Source organism: Otolemur garnettii, unplaced genomic scaffold (genome assembly GCF_000181295.1).
Source record: "Otolemur garnettii isolate 467f Iridium unplaced genomic scaffold, OtoGar3 scaffold00167, whole genome shotgun sequence".
In the NCBI taxonomy this organism is placed as follows: domain Eukaryota; kingdom Metazoa; phylum Chordata; class Mammalia; order Primates; family Galagidae; genus Otolemur; species Otolemur garnettii.
Genome location: NW_003852562.1, coordinates 1,376,352 through 1,389,364, shown reverse-complemented (window position 1 = coordinate 1,389,364; position 13,013 = coordinate 1,376,352). Strand labels below are relative to the sequence as shown.

Below are 13,013 nucleotides of genomic sequence, written 5' to 3'. Positions count from 1 at the left end.
ATACTGTTAACAATGGCACATTCCGATGTATATGAAGACTTAACTCAATATTTAGCTTTTTGTTTGGTGTAGCTTTTTCAGCTTTGTTGCATCATTTCCTTTGCTTTTAAAAATGTTTTCCTACGTACTCTTTTAGTACTTTTTGGTAATTTTCCTGTATTTGAACCTTCCAAATCTTCTATATTCTGGTGAAATAATTTTTAACAAATTTTCTTTTTAGAAAGAGTCTTATTCTATTGCCCAGGCTGGAGTGCATTGGCGCAATCTTGGCTTGCCATAACCTTGTACTCTTGGGCTTTAGCAATCCTCCTGCCTTAGCCTCCCTAGTACTGGGGACTAGAAGTGCATGCAGTATGCCCAGTTTTTTTAAATTTATTTTTGTTTTTTTGAGGTAGGATCTTGTACTGCCCATGTGGATCTCGAACTCCTGGTCTCAAATGATCCTCCCGCCTCAGCCTCCCAGTGTGCTTGGATTATAGACATGAGCCACCACGCCTGGCCTGGTTGCTTTTCTTTATTATAGTTTATTACCTCTAGAGGCTTCATTTTTTACCCACAAAAATCATTATCTTTCTGTATTTAATCTTCATATAGCCATATAAACATCCTCTCTGTATTGCATTTTTAAATCTACAGCTGTGATTTAACAGCAAGATATTTAAGTACATTTTGTAGTCTAGATTAAAATCTTGGATCTGTCACTTAAATGTGGCTTTTCATCATGGTGCTTAACCTCATACTTCAGTTTACTTCTGTGCAGGCAATTGTGCCTCAAAGGTTTCTCCATAGTATTGTTTCAGAGAATTATTTCAGGAATGTCCAACCTTTTTTTCTTTTCTACTGCACACTGGAAGAGTAAGTGTTGTCTTGGGCCACACATTAAATACACAAACGATAATGAAAGCTGATGAGCAAAAAAAAAAAAAAAAAAAAAAGTCCCTGTATACTTTCCACGATATACTATACCACAGTTAAGCAAAACAGCTCTCACATAGCCTGTGGGCCGCAGGCTGAACACTTAGCCAACCCTCTCTACTGTGTAATGCTTTAGTTGCTAATAAATATTGAGCCACTCATTACAAGTTAATAAATATTTTTCTAGTCTTGGAATGATAGTTTCATTTTGCAGTTAACCTCTTTAACACTGGTGGATTAAAAATTATAATAAAGGTTAGGAAGACATAAGCACACTAGAAAGTGGGCTCTCTAGAAAACATAGACATGCTCTCTGACCGGGGTGTCTAACCTGTGGTCTGCGGGGTGCATGTGGATTATGTAAGGACTGTTTTGCTTAATGTGGTGGTAGATGTCACAAAAATTATGCACAAACCTTTTCTTTTACTCTTGAGTTTTTGTTAGTGTTTGTGTGTTTAATGTGCATCCAAAGACAACTCTTTCTCTGATGTGCAGCAGAGAAGAGAAAAGGGTGGACACCCCTGCCAACCTACAATAAATATTTTCGCTGTTTTTGGCAGTGAGATCATTATTGCCCTCTTGCAATTAAATGATATATAGAAAGGGGCATTGTGTTTTTGACTGTGAAAGATGGAAGCTGAAGCTTCACATGATAGAGCTTGATTGTTAGAATTACAGATATTCATTGTTAATTCCTTTGAAAGCACACTTTTTCCCTCCACTGAGCCCATCTCTACTATTTATATATTTAATGGTCCTTGGTTATACTAGATTCTGCTGTAAACCAGCAGTTACCACTGGTTTATAAGATTAAAGTTTTTTTTTTCAGTGCTCTTTCATTTTAGTATTACAAACACATCCTTCCACAGGCTTATTCACAGGCTTAGGAGCATAAACCTCAGTATCTTCTGTTGGTTCAGGAGTCCTGGTATCATTGACTTTCAAGCCTTTTTATTTTTTTAATTTTAGTATTTATTTTATTATTTTTTTGGAGACAGAGTCTCATTCCATCTCACTCTGTGCCATGGTGTCATCATAGCTCACAGCAACCTCCAACTCTTGGGCTGAAGCCATCTTCTTGCTCAGTTCTTCTATTTTTAGTAGAAATGGGGTCTTGCTTTTGCTCAAGGTTGTGCTTGAACTCGTGAGCTCAAGCAGTCCATCTGCCTCGGCCTCCCAGAGTGCTGGGATTACAGGTATGAGCTACCACGCCTGGCTCACAACAGTCTTATAGACAGGAACTTTCATTCCCATTTTGTAGATGAAATAGCTAAGGCTTAGAAAAGTTGTTTCATTAGTCACAGAGCTAGTGAATGTTGCTGCTATACTTTGAATCCAGGAAATCTGAATTCAGAGCCAGTCTCTTAACTACTGTTGTAGCTAGTTATGTTGATAAATCAGAAATAGTAGGAGTTGAGAGTTTCATAGACAGAAGTAAAAATAGCCTTTAATGAGGGAGAATATCTAGGTTAGTTAAATATCAAAATTTTTGCTCTGATACAGTGAAAAATGCAGAGTAGATAAGAGTATGATATTTCAAAATTTGAGACAAGTCTTTTTTAAAATCATTCATTTTAGAAGACTTTAAAAGTATTCTTAAATGAGATTGTGTTATTTATATGGACTTACATGTTTGGATCCTGAGTGTTCTGTTTTTTAACTTTTTTCAAGGTATTTGAACTCTCTGTGTGCCTATGATTCCTTATCTGTAAAATAAACTTAATAGCTTCTTAATAGATTTAAAGCACTTAGAATCGTAGTAAATGACATGTAAGTTTAGGTGGTATCACTATTATTTATTCTGTATGTATTATACCATGTGGTCATCGTTCTATATTTGTGAATACCTTTCAATGATGGGAAATTAAGTCTGCTTATTTTAAAATCTCAAAATATTATAGGGGTACAAGTATTTTTGGTTATGTGTATTGATTTTGTTATGCTTTAGTCGGGGTTGTAAGCCTGCCTATTACCCAGATAGTGTTCATTGCACTTGTTAGGTTTTTACTCCCCCTCCCCCGCTGCTTGATTTCCACTGAGCTTTGTTTACTGTTCTCTGTGCATGTGTGAGTTTATTGGTTGGTTCCAATTTATTAGTGAGTATATGTGGTGTTTGTCCTTTCTTTAGATACTTCATTTAGCATAATGGTCTCAAGTTCCATCCAAATCTTTGCAAACTAGGAAAGTTTCATGTCTGAGTGGTATTCCATAGTATACATATATTTTGTTGGTCTACTCATGAATTGCTGGGTACTTGGATTGATTTCATATCTTTGCAATGGTGAATTATGTTGCAATAAACATTTGAGTGCAGGTGTCTTTTTGATAAAATGATGGCCTTACCTTTGGGTAGATACACAGTAGGGGAATTGCTGGATCAATCATAGGCCCACTTCTATTTTATTGAGTAGTCTCTATACTGTCTTCTATAGAGGTTGTACTAACTTGCAGCCTTACCAACAGTATATAGTGTTCCTTTCTGTATTTGTGCCGGCATCTGTTGTTTTTATACTTTTTAATAAAAGCCATTCTAACTGGGTAAGGTGATATATCTTTGTGGTTTTAATTTGCATTTCCCTGATAATTAGTAACATTGAGCATTTTTTCATGTTTATTGGCCATTTTTCATTCTTCTTTTGAAAAACTTCTGTTCAGGTGTTTTGCCCACTTTTTAATGGGGTTGTTTTTTTCCTTGCAAATTTGCTGGAGTTTGGGGGGGGAGATTCTGGTTATTAAACTGTTGTTAGATATATAGTTTGCAAATATTTTCTCCCATTCTGTAGGTTGTCTGTGTGCTCTATTGACTACATCCATAGCTGTGCAGCCACATTTTAATTTAATCAAATCCCATTTATTTATTTTTTTGTTGCTATGATTGCCCTTGGGGTCTTCTTCATAAATCCTTGGCCTAGGCCTATATCTAGGAGAGTTTTTCTAACATTTGCTTCTGGAATTCTTATAGTTTCATGATTTACATTTAAGTAATTTATCTGTCTTGAATTAATTTTTGAGAGTGGCGAGAGATAGGGATCCTGTTTCATTCTGCTGCATGTAGTTATCCAATTTTCCCAGCACCATTTATTGAATAGGGCTTCTTATCCCCAGTGTATATTGTCGGCTTTGTCAGAGGTCAGTTGGCTGTATGTGGGGGATGGGTTTTAAATCTGAGTTCTCTGTTTGTTCTGCTGGTCTGCTTTTGTGCTACAACCATGCTATTTTGTTTATTACAGCCTTACAGTATCGTTTGAATTCTGGTAATGTGATGCTTTCACATTCGGTATTTTTGTTTAACATTGGTTTCACTATTCAGGCTCTTTTCTAGTTCCAAATGAAGTATGAAATTATTTGTTCTAGATCTGTGAGATATGACATTGGTATTTTGATGGGATTTGCATAGAATCTGTAAATCACTTTGGGTAGTATGGACATTTTAATGACGTTGATTCTACTGATACATGGACACGATGTTTTTCCTTTCATTTGTGTTAGCTGTGATTTCTTTCCTTAGTGTTTTTTTGCAGTTCTCTTTGTAGAGATCTTTCACCTCCTTGGTTAAGTGTATTCCTACATATTTTACTTTCTTTGTAGTTATTATAAATAGTATTGAATCTTTGATTTGACTCTCAGCTTGACTGTTATTGGTAATAGGAATGCTGTTGATTTGAACACGTTGATTTTGTTGAATTTATCAATTCCAGAAGTCTCTTGGTAGACTTTGGGGTTTTCTAGATATAAGATCATATTCTCACCAGTTCTAGTTTTTGATTCTAATTCTACTCCCTGTCTTTCCCTAATCTTGTTTTTCTTTTGCATCCTTTTTCTTAACTGCTTATTTTTGTCTTCTTTCATACTTTATATAAATTGTAAGCCAACTCTAACATTCTTTGAAATAAGGCAAGGTATACATACATACATGTACATCTTTGTTCTAGGAATTTATCACTGTTAATTTTATGGGCATTTTCTTAGCCACCAACATGTCCTAGTTGGTAGAACAGTAATTTCTATAGACCTGAATGTATTTAATATTTTGGATTTTTTCAGCCATGAGAAAGAATGAAATCCTACCATTTGCAATAACATGGGTGAAACTGGAGAACATTATGTTAAGTGAAATAAGGCAAGCATGGAAAGACAGTATTTTGTATATTTTCACTCTTACATGGGAGATAAAAATTAAAACAATTGATCTCATGGAGACAGAGTAGGACAGTGTTTACTAGAGGCTAGGAAGAGAAATGGGGGATAAAGTAGGGATGATTTAGGGCAGCAAAAATATAGTTAGATGAATTGAACATGTTCTAATATTTGATAGCAGTACAGGGTGACTGTAGTCAACAGTAACTTGTATATTTAAAATAACTAGAAGAGTAGAATTAGGATATTTTCAACACAAGAAAGTGATAGGTGCTTGGGGTGATGGATACTCTAGTTACTCTGATTTGATTATTATACATCATATGCCTGTTTGAAAACATCACACGGACTTCATAAATATATATAACTATTATGTACTCCTAATAATTAAAAATTTGAGGCAAGAGAATTGCCTAAGCCCAAGAGCTAGAAGTTGCTGTGAGCTGTGATGCCATAGCACTCTACTGAGGACAACAAAGTGAGACTCTGTCTCCTAAAAAAAAAAAAAATTAAAATATTTATTGAAAGAACAAATGGGAAGATGACTTCACATTTTTCAAGTGTTTTATATATAGTTATCATTTTATTTCTAAATTATCCATTATCTAGACTGAAAAGTTATCTGGTTTGTTAAGTGTTCTTTTTAAGAATGATGGTTATAACTGAATATAGTAGTTCATATGTGATTTTTATCAACAGAGAGTATAAGAGTAGTATTATATTATTTTATCTTATGTGTATTTGTTTATCACAGTGCTAAATTGTCATTTGGGAGAGACAGCACTACTTTGGCCTCATTTGACATAATGTCAAAGTCAAATATGTCAAATGAACTTTCTTTATCCAATTTACTTTGTATTTATGCTTTTATGAAAACATATTACAAGACCTTACATATTTTTCTTTTAAACTTATTTTGAAACATTCATTCCATAATTTCATCATTTATTGTAAATTTTTGTAAATATCAATTTCATATTTCTTCATCTTCCGTATATAGAGATTAGACTCAGTTACATCTCTTTCTGCCTGTAAGTCTAGTGAAAAGTCTATATGAAAAAAGAAAATGAATTTTATGTCTTAAAATTTATCCTTAGTGAGCACTGTATTTTCTGTTGAAAATGATAAAACCTTTCCTTTTAGGAATTTATCCTGAATTCCACCCAGTTATCACATGCTATCGTGTGTGTTTTCTTCTAGATTTGCAATCACCTTTTTCCATCTGTGTAAAAATTGCATTTCTGTTTTGCCAGTTTCAGTTCTTACAGTGCTTTTCACTCACCTATAGCTCTTCAACTTTTGGTCAAAATTAGTTCTATATCAGGTGACTTTGAGAATTTTTAGAGTAGCTATGCTTTCTTGCTAGTTGAAGTTTTGGTATTATTTTATTTCATAGTTATAAATAACTTCACAGTTATTGCTATTTGTTTCTTTTTGCTTATTTTCAGCTGGTTGGTGGAGAATTTGACTTGGAGATGAACTTTATTATCCAGGATGCTGAGAGTATAACTTGCATGACAGAGCTATTGGAGCACTGTGACGTGACATGTCAAGCAGAAATATGGAGCATGTTTACAGCCATTCTGCGGAAAAGTGTTCGTAATTTACAGACTAGCACAGAAGTTGGGCTAATTGAACAAGTGTTGCTGAAAATGAGTGCTGTGGATGACATGATAGCAGGTATGGGTTATCTGACAGGGAAGTATATTTAAAAAGGTTATAAGGCGTCATGTACCTCTCTTTGTATCCTGTAGGTAATGTAGATTTATTGAAACAGCCTTGGTTTAAAATAAATAGAAATATATGGACATTTTTCCTTTTATATAAATAGAAAACCTAAAAAGGGAAGAAGCCAAATATAAGGACTGTATTACACTAACATAATTATTAATTTTGCTTTTCTGATTTTAGAAAACCTAAGCAAGTGCTTAGGTACTGTGAAATTTTTCACAAAAATAAATCCAATATCTTTTTCTGTAATATTTAATTAAACCTTTACATAATTAAAATATCACAGTACATACTACCATTCTGTATAATAAGCCAAAATTCTCCTAAGTCTATGCCTTTCAATCTGGCAGTAATGGTACTATGACACAGGAAGTGACAAAACCTGAGAGTAAGCATGGTGTCTTGGTGCTGATAGCCAGGAGGCTCCAGCAGAGGGATTGTCAATGTAAAAGTGTTTTCATAGTTCTACAAGTGCTAATATTACACTTCAGAATATCATATCTGATTCTTAAAAGTAGTTTAGACACCAGAGAATACTATTTAATATTTTGACTTATACATTTAATTAATTTAGAAATATATGGAATGAAATTCTAAACAAAAAAGAATGAAATGAATGGGTTAAAGAATAATTCTCTTAAAAAATTGATTTTCTTAGAGTATATTTGATTATTTCTAATTATTTTCAAGGTGGCTTGTGCCTCTTTTAAAAATGATTTGTTGTTTTTCTATTGGATACTAGTGGCTAAATTGACTAAAAATGAAATTCAGACTTAACACATCTTTAAATACCTTTTTATTGAAGATATGGTATCATTTCTATAAATTCTAGAGTTAACAGAAATTTGTTTGTATAAACTTTATATGTATACCTGATATATAAAACATCATATGATCTTTCAATTCTTAAACCTTACTTTCTTTTTTTTTCCTCCATTTTTTTGAATAAAGTGATTGCCACTCAAGGGTGTCCAATCTTTTTTCTCCTGTGCCACATATTGGAAGAAGATGGCTTGTCTTTGGCCACACACTAAATATACAAACACTAACAAAAGCTGATGAGCAAAATATAAACAAGGTCTGTTCATAATTCTTATGATACCTGCCACCAAAGATAAGCAAAAAGTCCTTACATAATCCGTATATGGCCCATGGGCTGCAGGTTGGACACCCTAGAAGAGAATGAGCCAAATTATATGCATGGTAGTCTACTGGCACTGGGATGTAAAGTCACAGGGTGATAGTAACATAACAATTCATATTATGAGATTTTTAACATATAAAGCTCCTTAATTCTCTTTTTCTTAAGTAACAATAATATTGATAAAGCAGAATTTTTACCTTTTGTAAATTTTAAGCATTTCTCTTCAAAAGAGACTGCTAATGGAAGTATATGAGAAAAAAGAATATCAGAAAAATATCTCTATCTTCTTAATAGAGAAATTAATTTAAATCTCCTACTAAGGAAGAAGCAATAGCCACCAAACAATAATAGATTCTGAATGTCTTGTGGTATGTTAAGTTCAAAGAGCTATTTTTCATTTAATTATGTATTAGTAGTATCACTACAGGGTGGTTAAACATTTGTTGTAAATTGATAAGAGAATTTATAATCTTAGTATTTCTTTTCGTTTAAATATTCTGTTGTCCAGAAAAGAAGACCTTCTATAATAAAATTATACTGAGCTGCTTGGTTGTGTTACATATACAATAAATAAGGGACTTAAAGCATTTTATAGTTAAATATAAATTTATCCTAGCACTCTGGGACGTCGAGGCAGGCGGATTCCCTGAGCTCATAGGTTGGAGACCAGCCTAAGCAAGAGTGAGACCCTGTCTCTAAAAATAGCCGAGAGTTTTAGGCTGCGCTTGTACTCTCAGCTACTTGGGAACCTGAGGAAAGATGATTGCTTGAGCCCAAGAGTTTGAGGTTGCTGTGAGCTATGATGTCACAACACTCTACCCAGGGCAACAAAGTGAGACTCTGTCTCAATAAATAAATAAATAAGTGTATATGTATATAAATTTAATAGATGACTTTTTGTTATAATTTTTTTTCTTAGTCTTAGTGCTGATAAGGTCATATTTTTTGTGCCATCCACAGGAAATGAGATAAGGCTTTCAAATAGAAATTCAGTTTTTTAAAAAACAGTTTATGTAATCCTTTAAGAAATTTTTGTAAAGCTTGCCATTGCAGCAGTTAGCTTAAAAATGTTTTATATTAGCTATAGGGCTTTTATGGTAACTGATTTTTACCTAGCATTTTTTTCTTAGAAAGAGACCTTCTGACTTCCATGTTCTAACATTTTTATATATTTTTATTACTTGAATGATGAAAGATTTTGTTATAAGGTTATTCTGAAAAATGCCATATCCACTGAGATTGATTGCTTATTGTGATGTTAGGTAAGAATCAAGTGATTATTTATTGATGAAAATAACCATATTGAATTTCCATTTTTTGAAATATGCAAATAATAATTTTAAAGGTTCATGTTTTAATCATTAATCTGGGTATTGAATGATAGTATGTCAATAGCTAGTTATTTTAACTTACACTAATCTAACCCTTTTTTAAAGTGATGATGAACTTTTAGAATATATATGTTTTTAATAACTTGTACATTTAATTCTTAAGTGCTTTACAAATTGAGAAAATGAAATATAAATACTTAGATATTTCATTTTTAAGAATAACAGCTGATAAAAGTATTAACCTGTAGAGAAAGTAATGAGAGATGAGGAATTAAATGTATAATTTTTCTCATTATTGGTAAGCTGGTGAGTTCTGTTTCATGCACATGAACATACTAGCGTGATAGATAGTACTGCATTTAAACTACACTTCCACTTATAGACTACTGAGTAGGAGTGAGGGTTCTGGAACACTACTGCCTGGGCTTGAATCCTGACTTGAGTACTTGCTAGGTATGTGTTCTTGGGCAATGTGAATAAATTATCTATGCTACAAATAGCTCATTTTAAAGGGGATAATAATGGTAACCACATCATAGGCTTATTGTGACTATTTGTGAAATTAATACATGTAAACCACTTAGAACAGTGGTTCTCAACCTTCCTAATGCCTCCTAATGCCATTACTCTTTAATACAGTTCTTCTTGTTGTGGTGACCCCAACCATAAAATTATATTTGTTGCTACTTCATAACTGTAATTTTGCTACTGTTATGAATTGTAATGTAAATATCTCATGTTCAGGATATATTTTCATTGTTACTAAGGGGTCCCAGCCCACAAGTTGAGAACTGCTGACTTAGAATAATGCCCTACATGGAGTAAGTGCACAAAATGATTATTAATGGGTCAAGGAATATTTCAAGAATATATTTTATTAAGAATAGATAATTCTAGAGAAAATATTGTCAACTATCACTTTTAATTTGTAAATAACTGATTTTCAATGTTATATCTTTGTGCCTTTGCATATTTTTACCACCCTTTGTTTTTCTGAATACAAAGGAGTGTGTAGTGTATGTGTATTCTGGGAATATATACAATCTATTTTGTGTATCTACTAAGAAAGCCTAATTGAAATGGCAAGTCTGATGGGGAAGATCCTATAATCAAACAACTCTCTTTGATTATCTGAGGATTTAAAATTGTTAAGTAGAATGGCTATTGATGAGGACATTTAGCTATATTAGACATATGTGCATGACAATTGATAACTTTTTATCTTGCAAACAGTATATTACCTTGACAGATGGCAGCTTATGACTAGAGTTCAGAATAACTTTATTTTCCTTTGAAGATCTTCTAGTTGATATGTTGGGGGTTCTTGCCAGCTACAGCATCACTGTCAAGGAGTTGAAGCTTTTGTTCAGCATGCTTCGAGGAGAAAGTGGAATCTGGGTAAGCTGTGGTCAGAGGGAGAAGTATTCAGTGTCAGTCCATTAATACTTAATGTTCAAGAATTTGTCTCTAGAGAGCTATATACTTTAATGAAAATGGTTTCTTCTTAAATGCCTTAGTAAATATTTAGTAGATGATTTCAAATTAATTTTCTTTCTAGTTAGAAAATAGTTCAGTGGCTAGTGTGGTATGTTAAGTATTAATGCCAAATTTATACAGTGACTTTTTTTTCTTTTATTGTTTCCTCAGCCAAGACATGCAGTAAAATTATTATCAGTTCTTAATCAGATGCCCCAAAGGCACGGGCCTGATACTTTTTTCAATTTCCCTGGTTGTAGTGCTGCGGTAAGTTTTAAATACATGTGTTTATTTTTTATTGACTTATTTTTAGGTTTGCTCCATAAAGGTATGATTTATAGGTAATGAAATTCATCAACTTATAAAGTAGAATTTGATGAGTTTTGAGTAGTTATGTAACCACCACCATAATAATGATTTAGCACATCCATCACACTGATTCCCTTGTGCTTGTTTGAAGCCAACCCCCTCCCCAGCCCCTGTTCCTTGCAACTTCTGTTTTATTTTGTGTTCCTATAGGTTTTAGATTGTTGTATAATTAAAATCATACAGTATGTTGTCTTTTGTGTTAGGCTTCTTTCACTTACCATAATGCTTTTGGGATTTTCTGTATTGTAATTTTAATCAGTAATTTATTCTGTCCTTTTTATTTAAGTAGTTCTCCATTTTATGAATAGGCATTATATCTATTCACTAGTTGATGAACATTTGGGTTTCTAGTTTTTGGCTATCTTAAATAAAACTACATGAACCTTTGAGCACAGATCTTTCTTTAAGCATATGTATTCTCTCTCTCCTTTTTTTTGTTTTTAACCAAATGTATTTTTATTCAGTATTTTAAAAATACAGACTTTGTGGCAACTTATAAATTTCTAGTATAATAATACATTGATACTTAGAACCAAGAAAATAATATAACCAAAATTCATTTCTAAAAACAAGCAGTACCCTTCCTTAGGGGTAGTTTTCATTTATGTATAATTTTGCTTTTAATAAGATGATTGTTACAATCAGATATGTAACCACTTAGGTACCTCTATAAGTTCTATCTGTTAAAAATACATTCTTTTAGAAAATCCAATTTAATCATCTCATTCTTTATTCAGTAATTTTCTCCTGATAGAAGTACTCTTTGATGGAGAGAATGCAGAAAACTGTTTTTGAGTATCCCCAGATCATGTATCTATAATAACAGTTTGGTTCTGAGGAGCTGAGCTCTAATTAGTGAAGTAGGCCCAGTTTAGAAAGTGGCAATAAAGTGGTGACTAACAGTTGTACCAGTCATTATCAACAGTGAACAATTTTAGGGAACTTTGTTTTGCGTTTCTGTGGTTTAGGTGCCTCCAAAATTTCTTCATAGTCTGCACTCATTCCCTTTACCCAGCTAACAATGATGACCATTTGATCTGAATTCTGACTTTCAGGGAAATCTTTCTTTAAGTGTTTCAGAGAGCCACAAAGTTTGCAACCACTACCATCAGCATAGAGTCCTTCTGGATTATCAGGACAAGATCTAGACAGGTATCCCATTTCCCCACAAATAAAATATTTTGCTAAAGGAAATTCACCAACAGCTGGGTCTACTTTAGCCTTACAATTAGTTATTTCATGCTTTATGGACCCACACTGGTAACATACTGTACTGCCCAGATCTTGATTTTCAAGGGCAACGGGGCAATCTGCAATTCTATGACCAGGTTTTCTACGGTGGAAACATACCATTGCATTTTTCTTTGCTGCTTGTCTTTTTAATCATCTTCCTTCCCATTGACTGTCTTTCTTTAAAGCAACTGCAGTTTCTTCCCTTATTTCCTGAGTGTCTGTTGCTATAAGCTCCCCATTGAGAACCATCTGTGAGTTCTATTATAGGTATTCCATGAATTCATTCACATCTTCATTAAAGTATTCTTTTTCTTTTTGTTCTTTATATGTTTTGCTTGGGATACATCATTTTTAAGGGATAGCCTATTGGTTTCACCTTGTTTATGCTTCGGTAGGTTTGGGCTTATTCCCTCAAAGGACTGTTCTTCATGTTGTCCCTTGAGATTGCAGAAAAGGGTCTCTTGTTATGTGTGGTAGTAATGCGTGCCCACGGAGTCATAGTTTCATCAGATGTACCTTAGGCATTTGCTCATGGGTCTTCCAGAGCAGCTCAAGCATATGTATTCTTGTCTGTGATTAAATAGTTGAGTGAGATTACTGGGTTTTCTGGTAATATATGTTTATCTTGATGAGAAACTGTCAAATCATTTTCCGTAATGGGAAATTTTGCATTTCCA

General features: G+C 33.3%; 1 protein-coding gene across 1 annotated transcript in view; it reads left to right on the top strand.

Annotated features, from left to right (window-relative positions):
* Positions 1–13,013, top strand: part of NBEA (neurobeachin) — a 719,303-nt gene that overhangs the window by 65,574 nt on the left and 640,716 nt on the right. Inside the window, exons 2-4 of the mRNA XM_003800132.3 lie at positions 6,501–6,732; positions 10,556–10,656; positions 10,906–11,001. Coding sequence (XP_003800180.1) covers positions 6,501–6,732; positions 10,556–10,656; positions 10,906–11,001 — 429 coding nt within the window. The remainder of the gene's footprint in view (positions 1–6,500; positions 6,733–10,555; positions 10,657–10,905; positions 11,002–13,013) is intronic.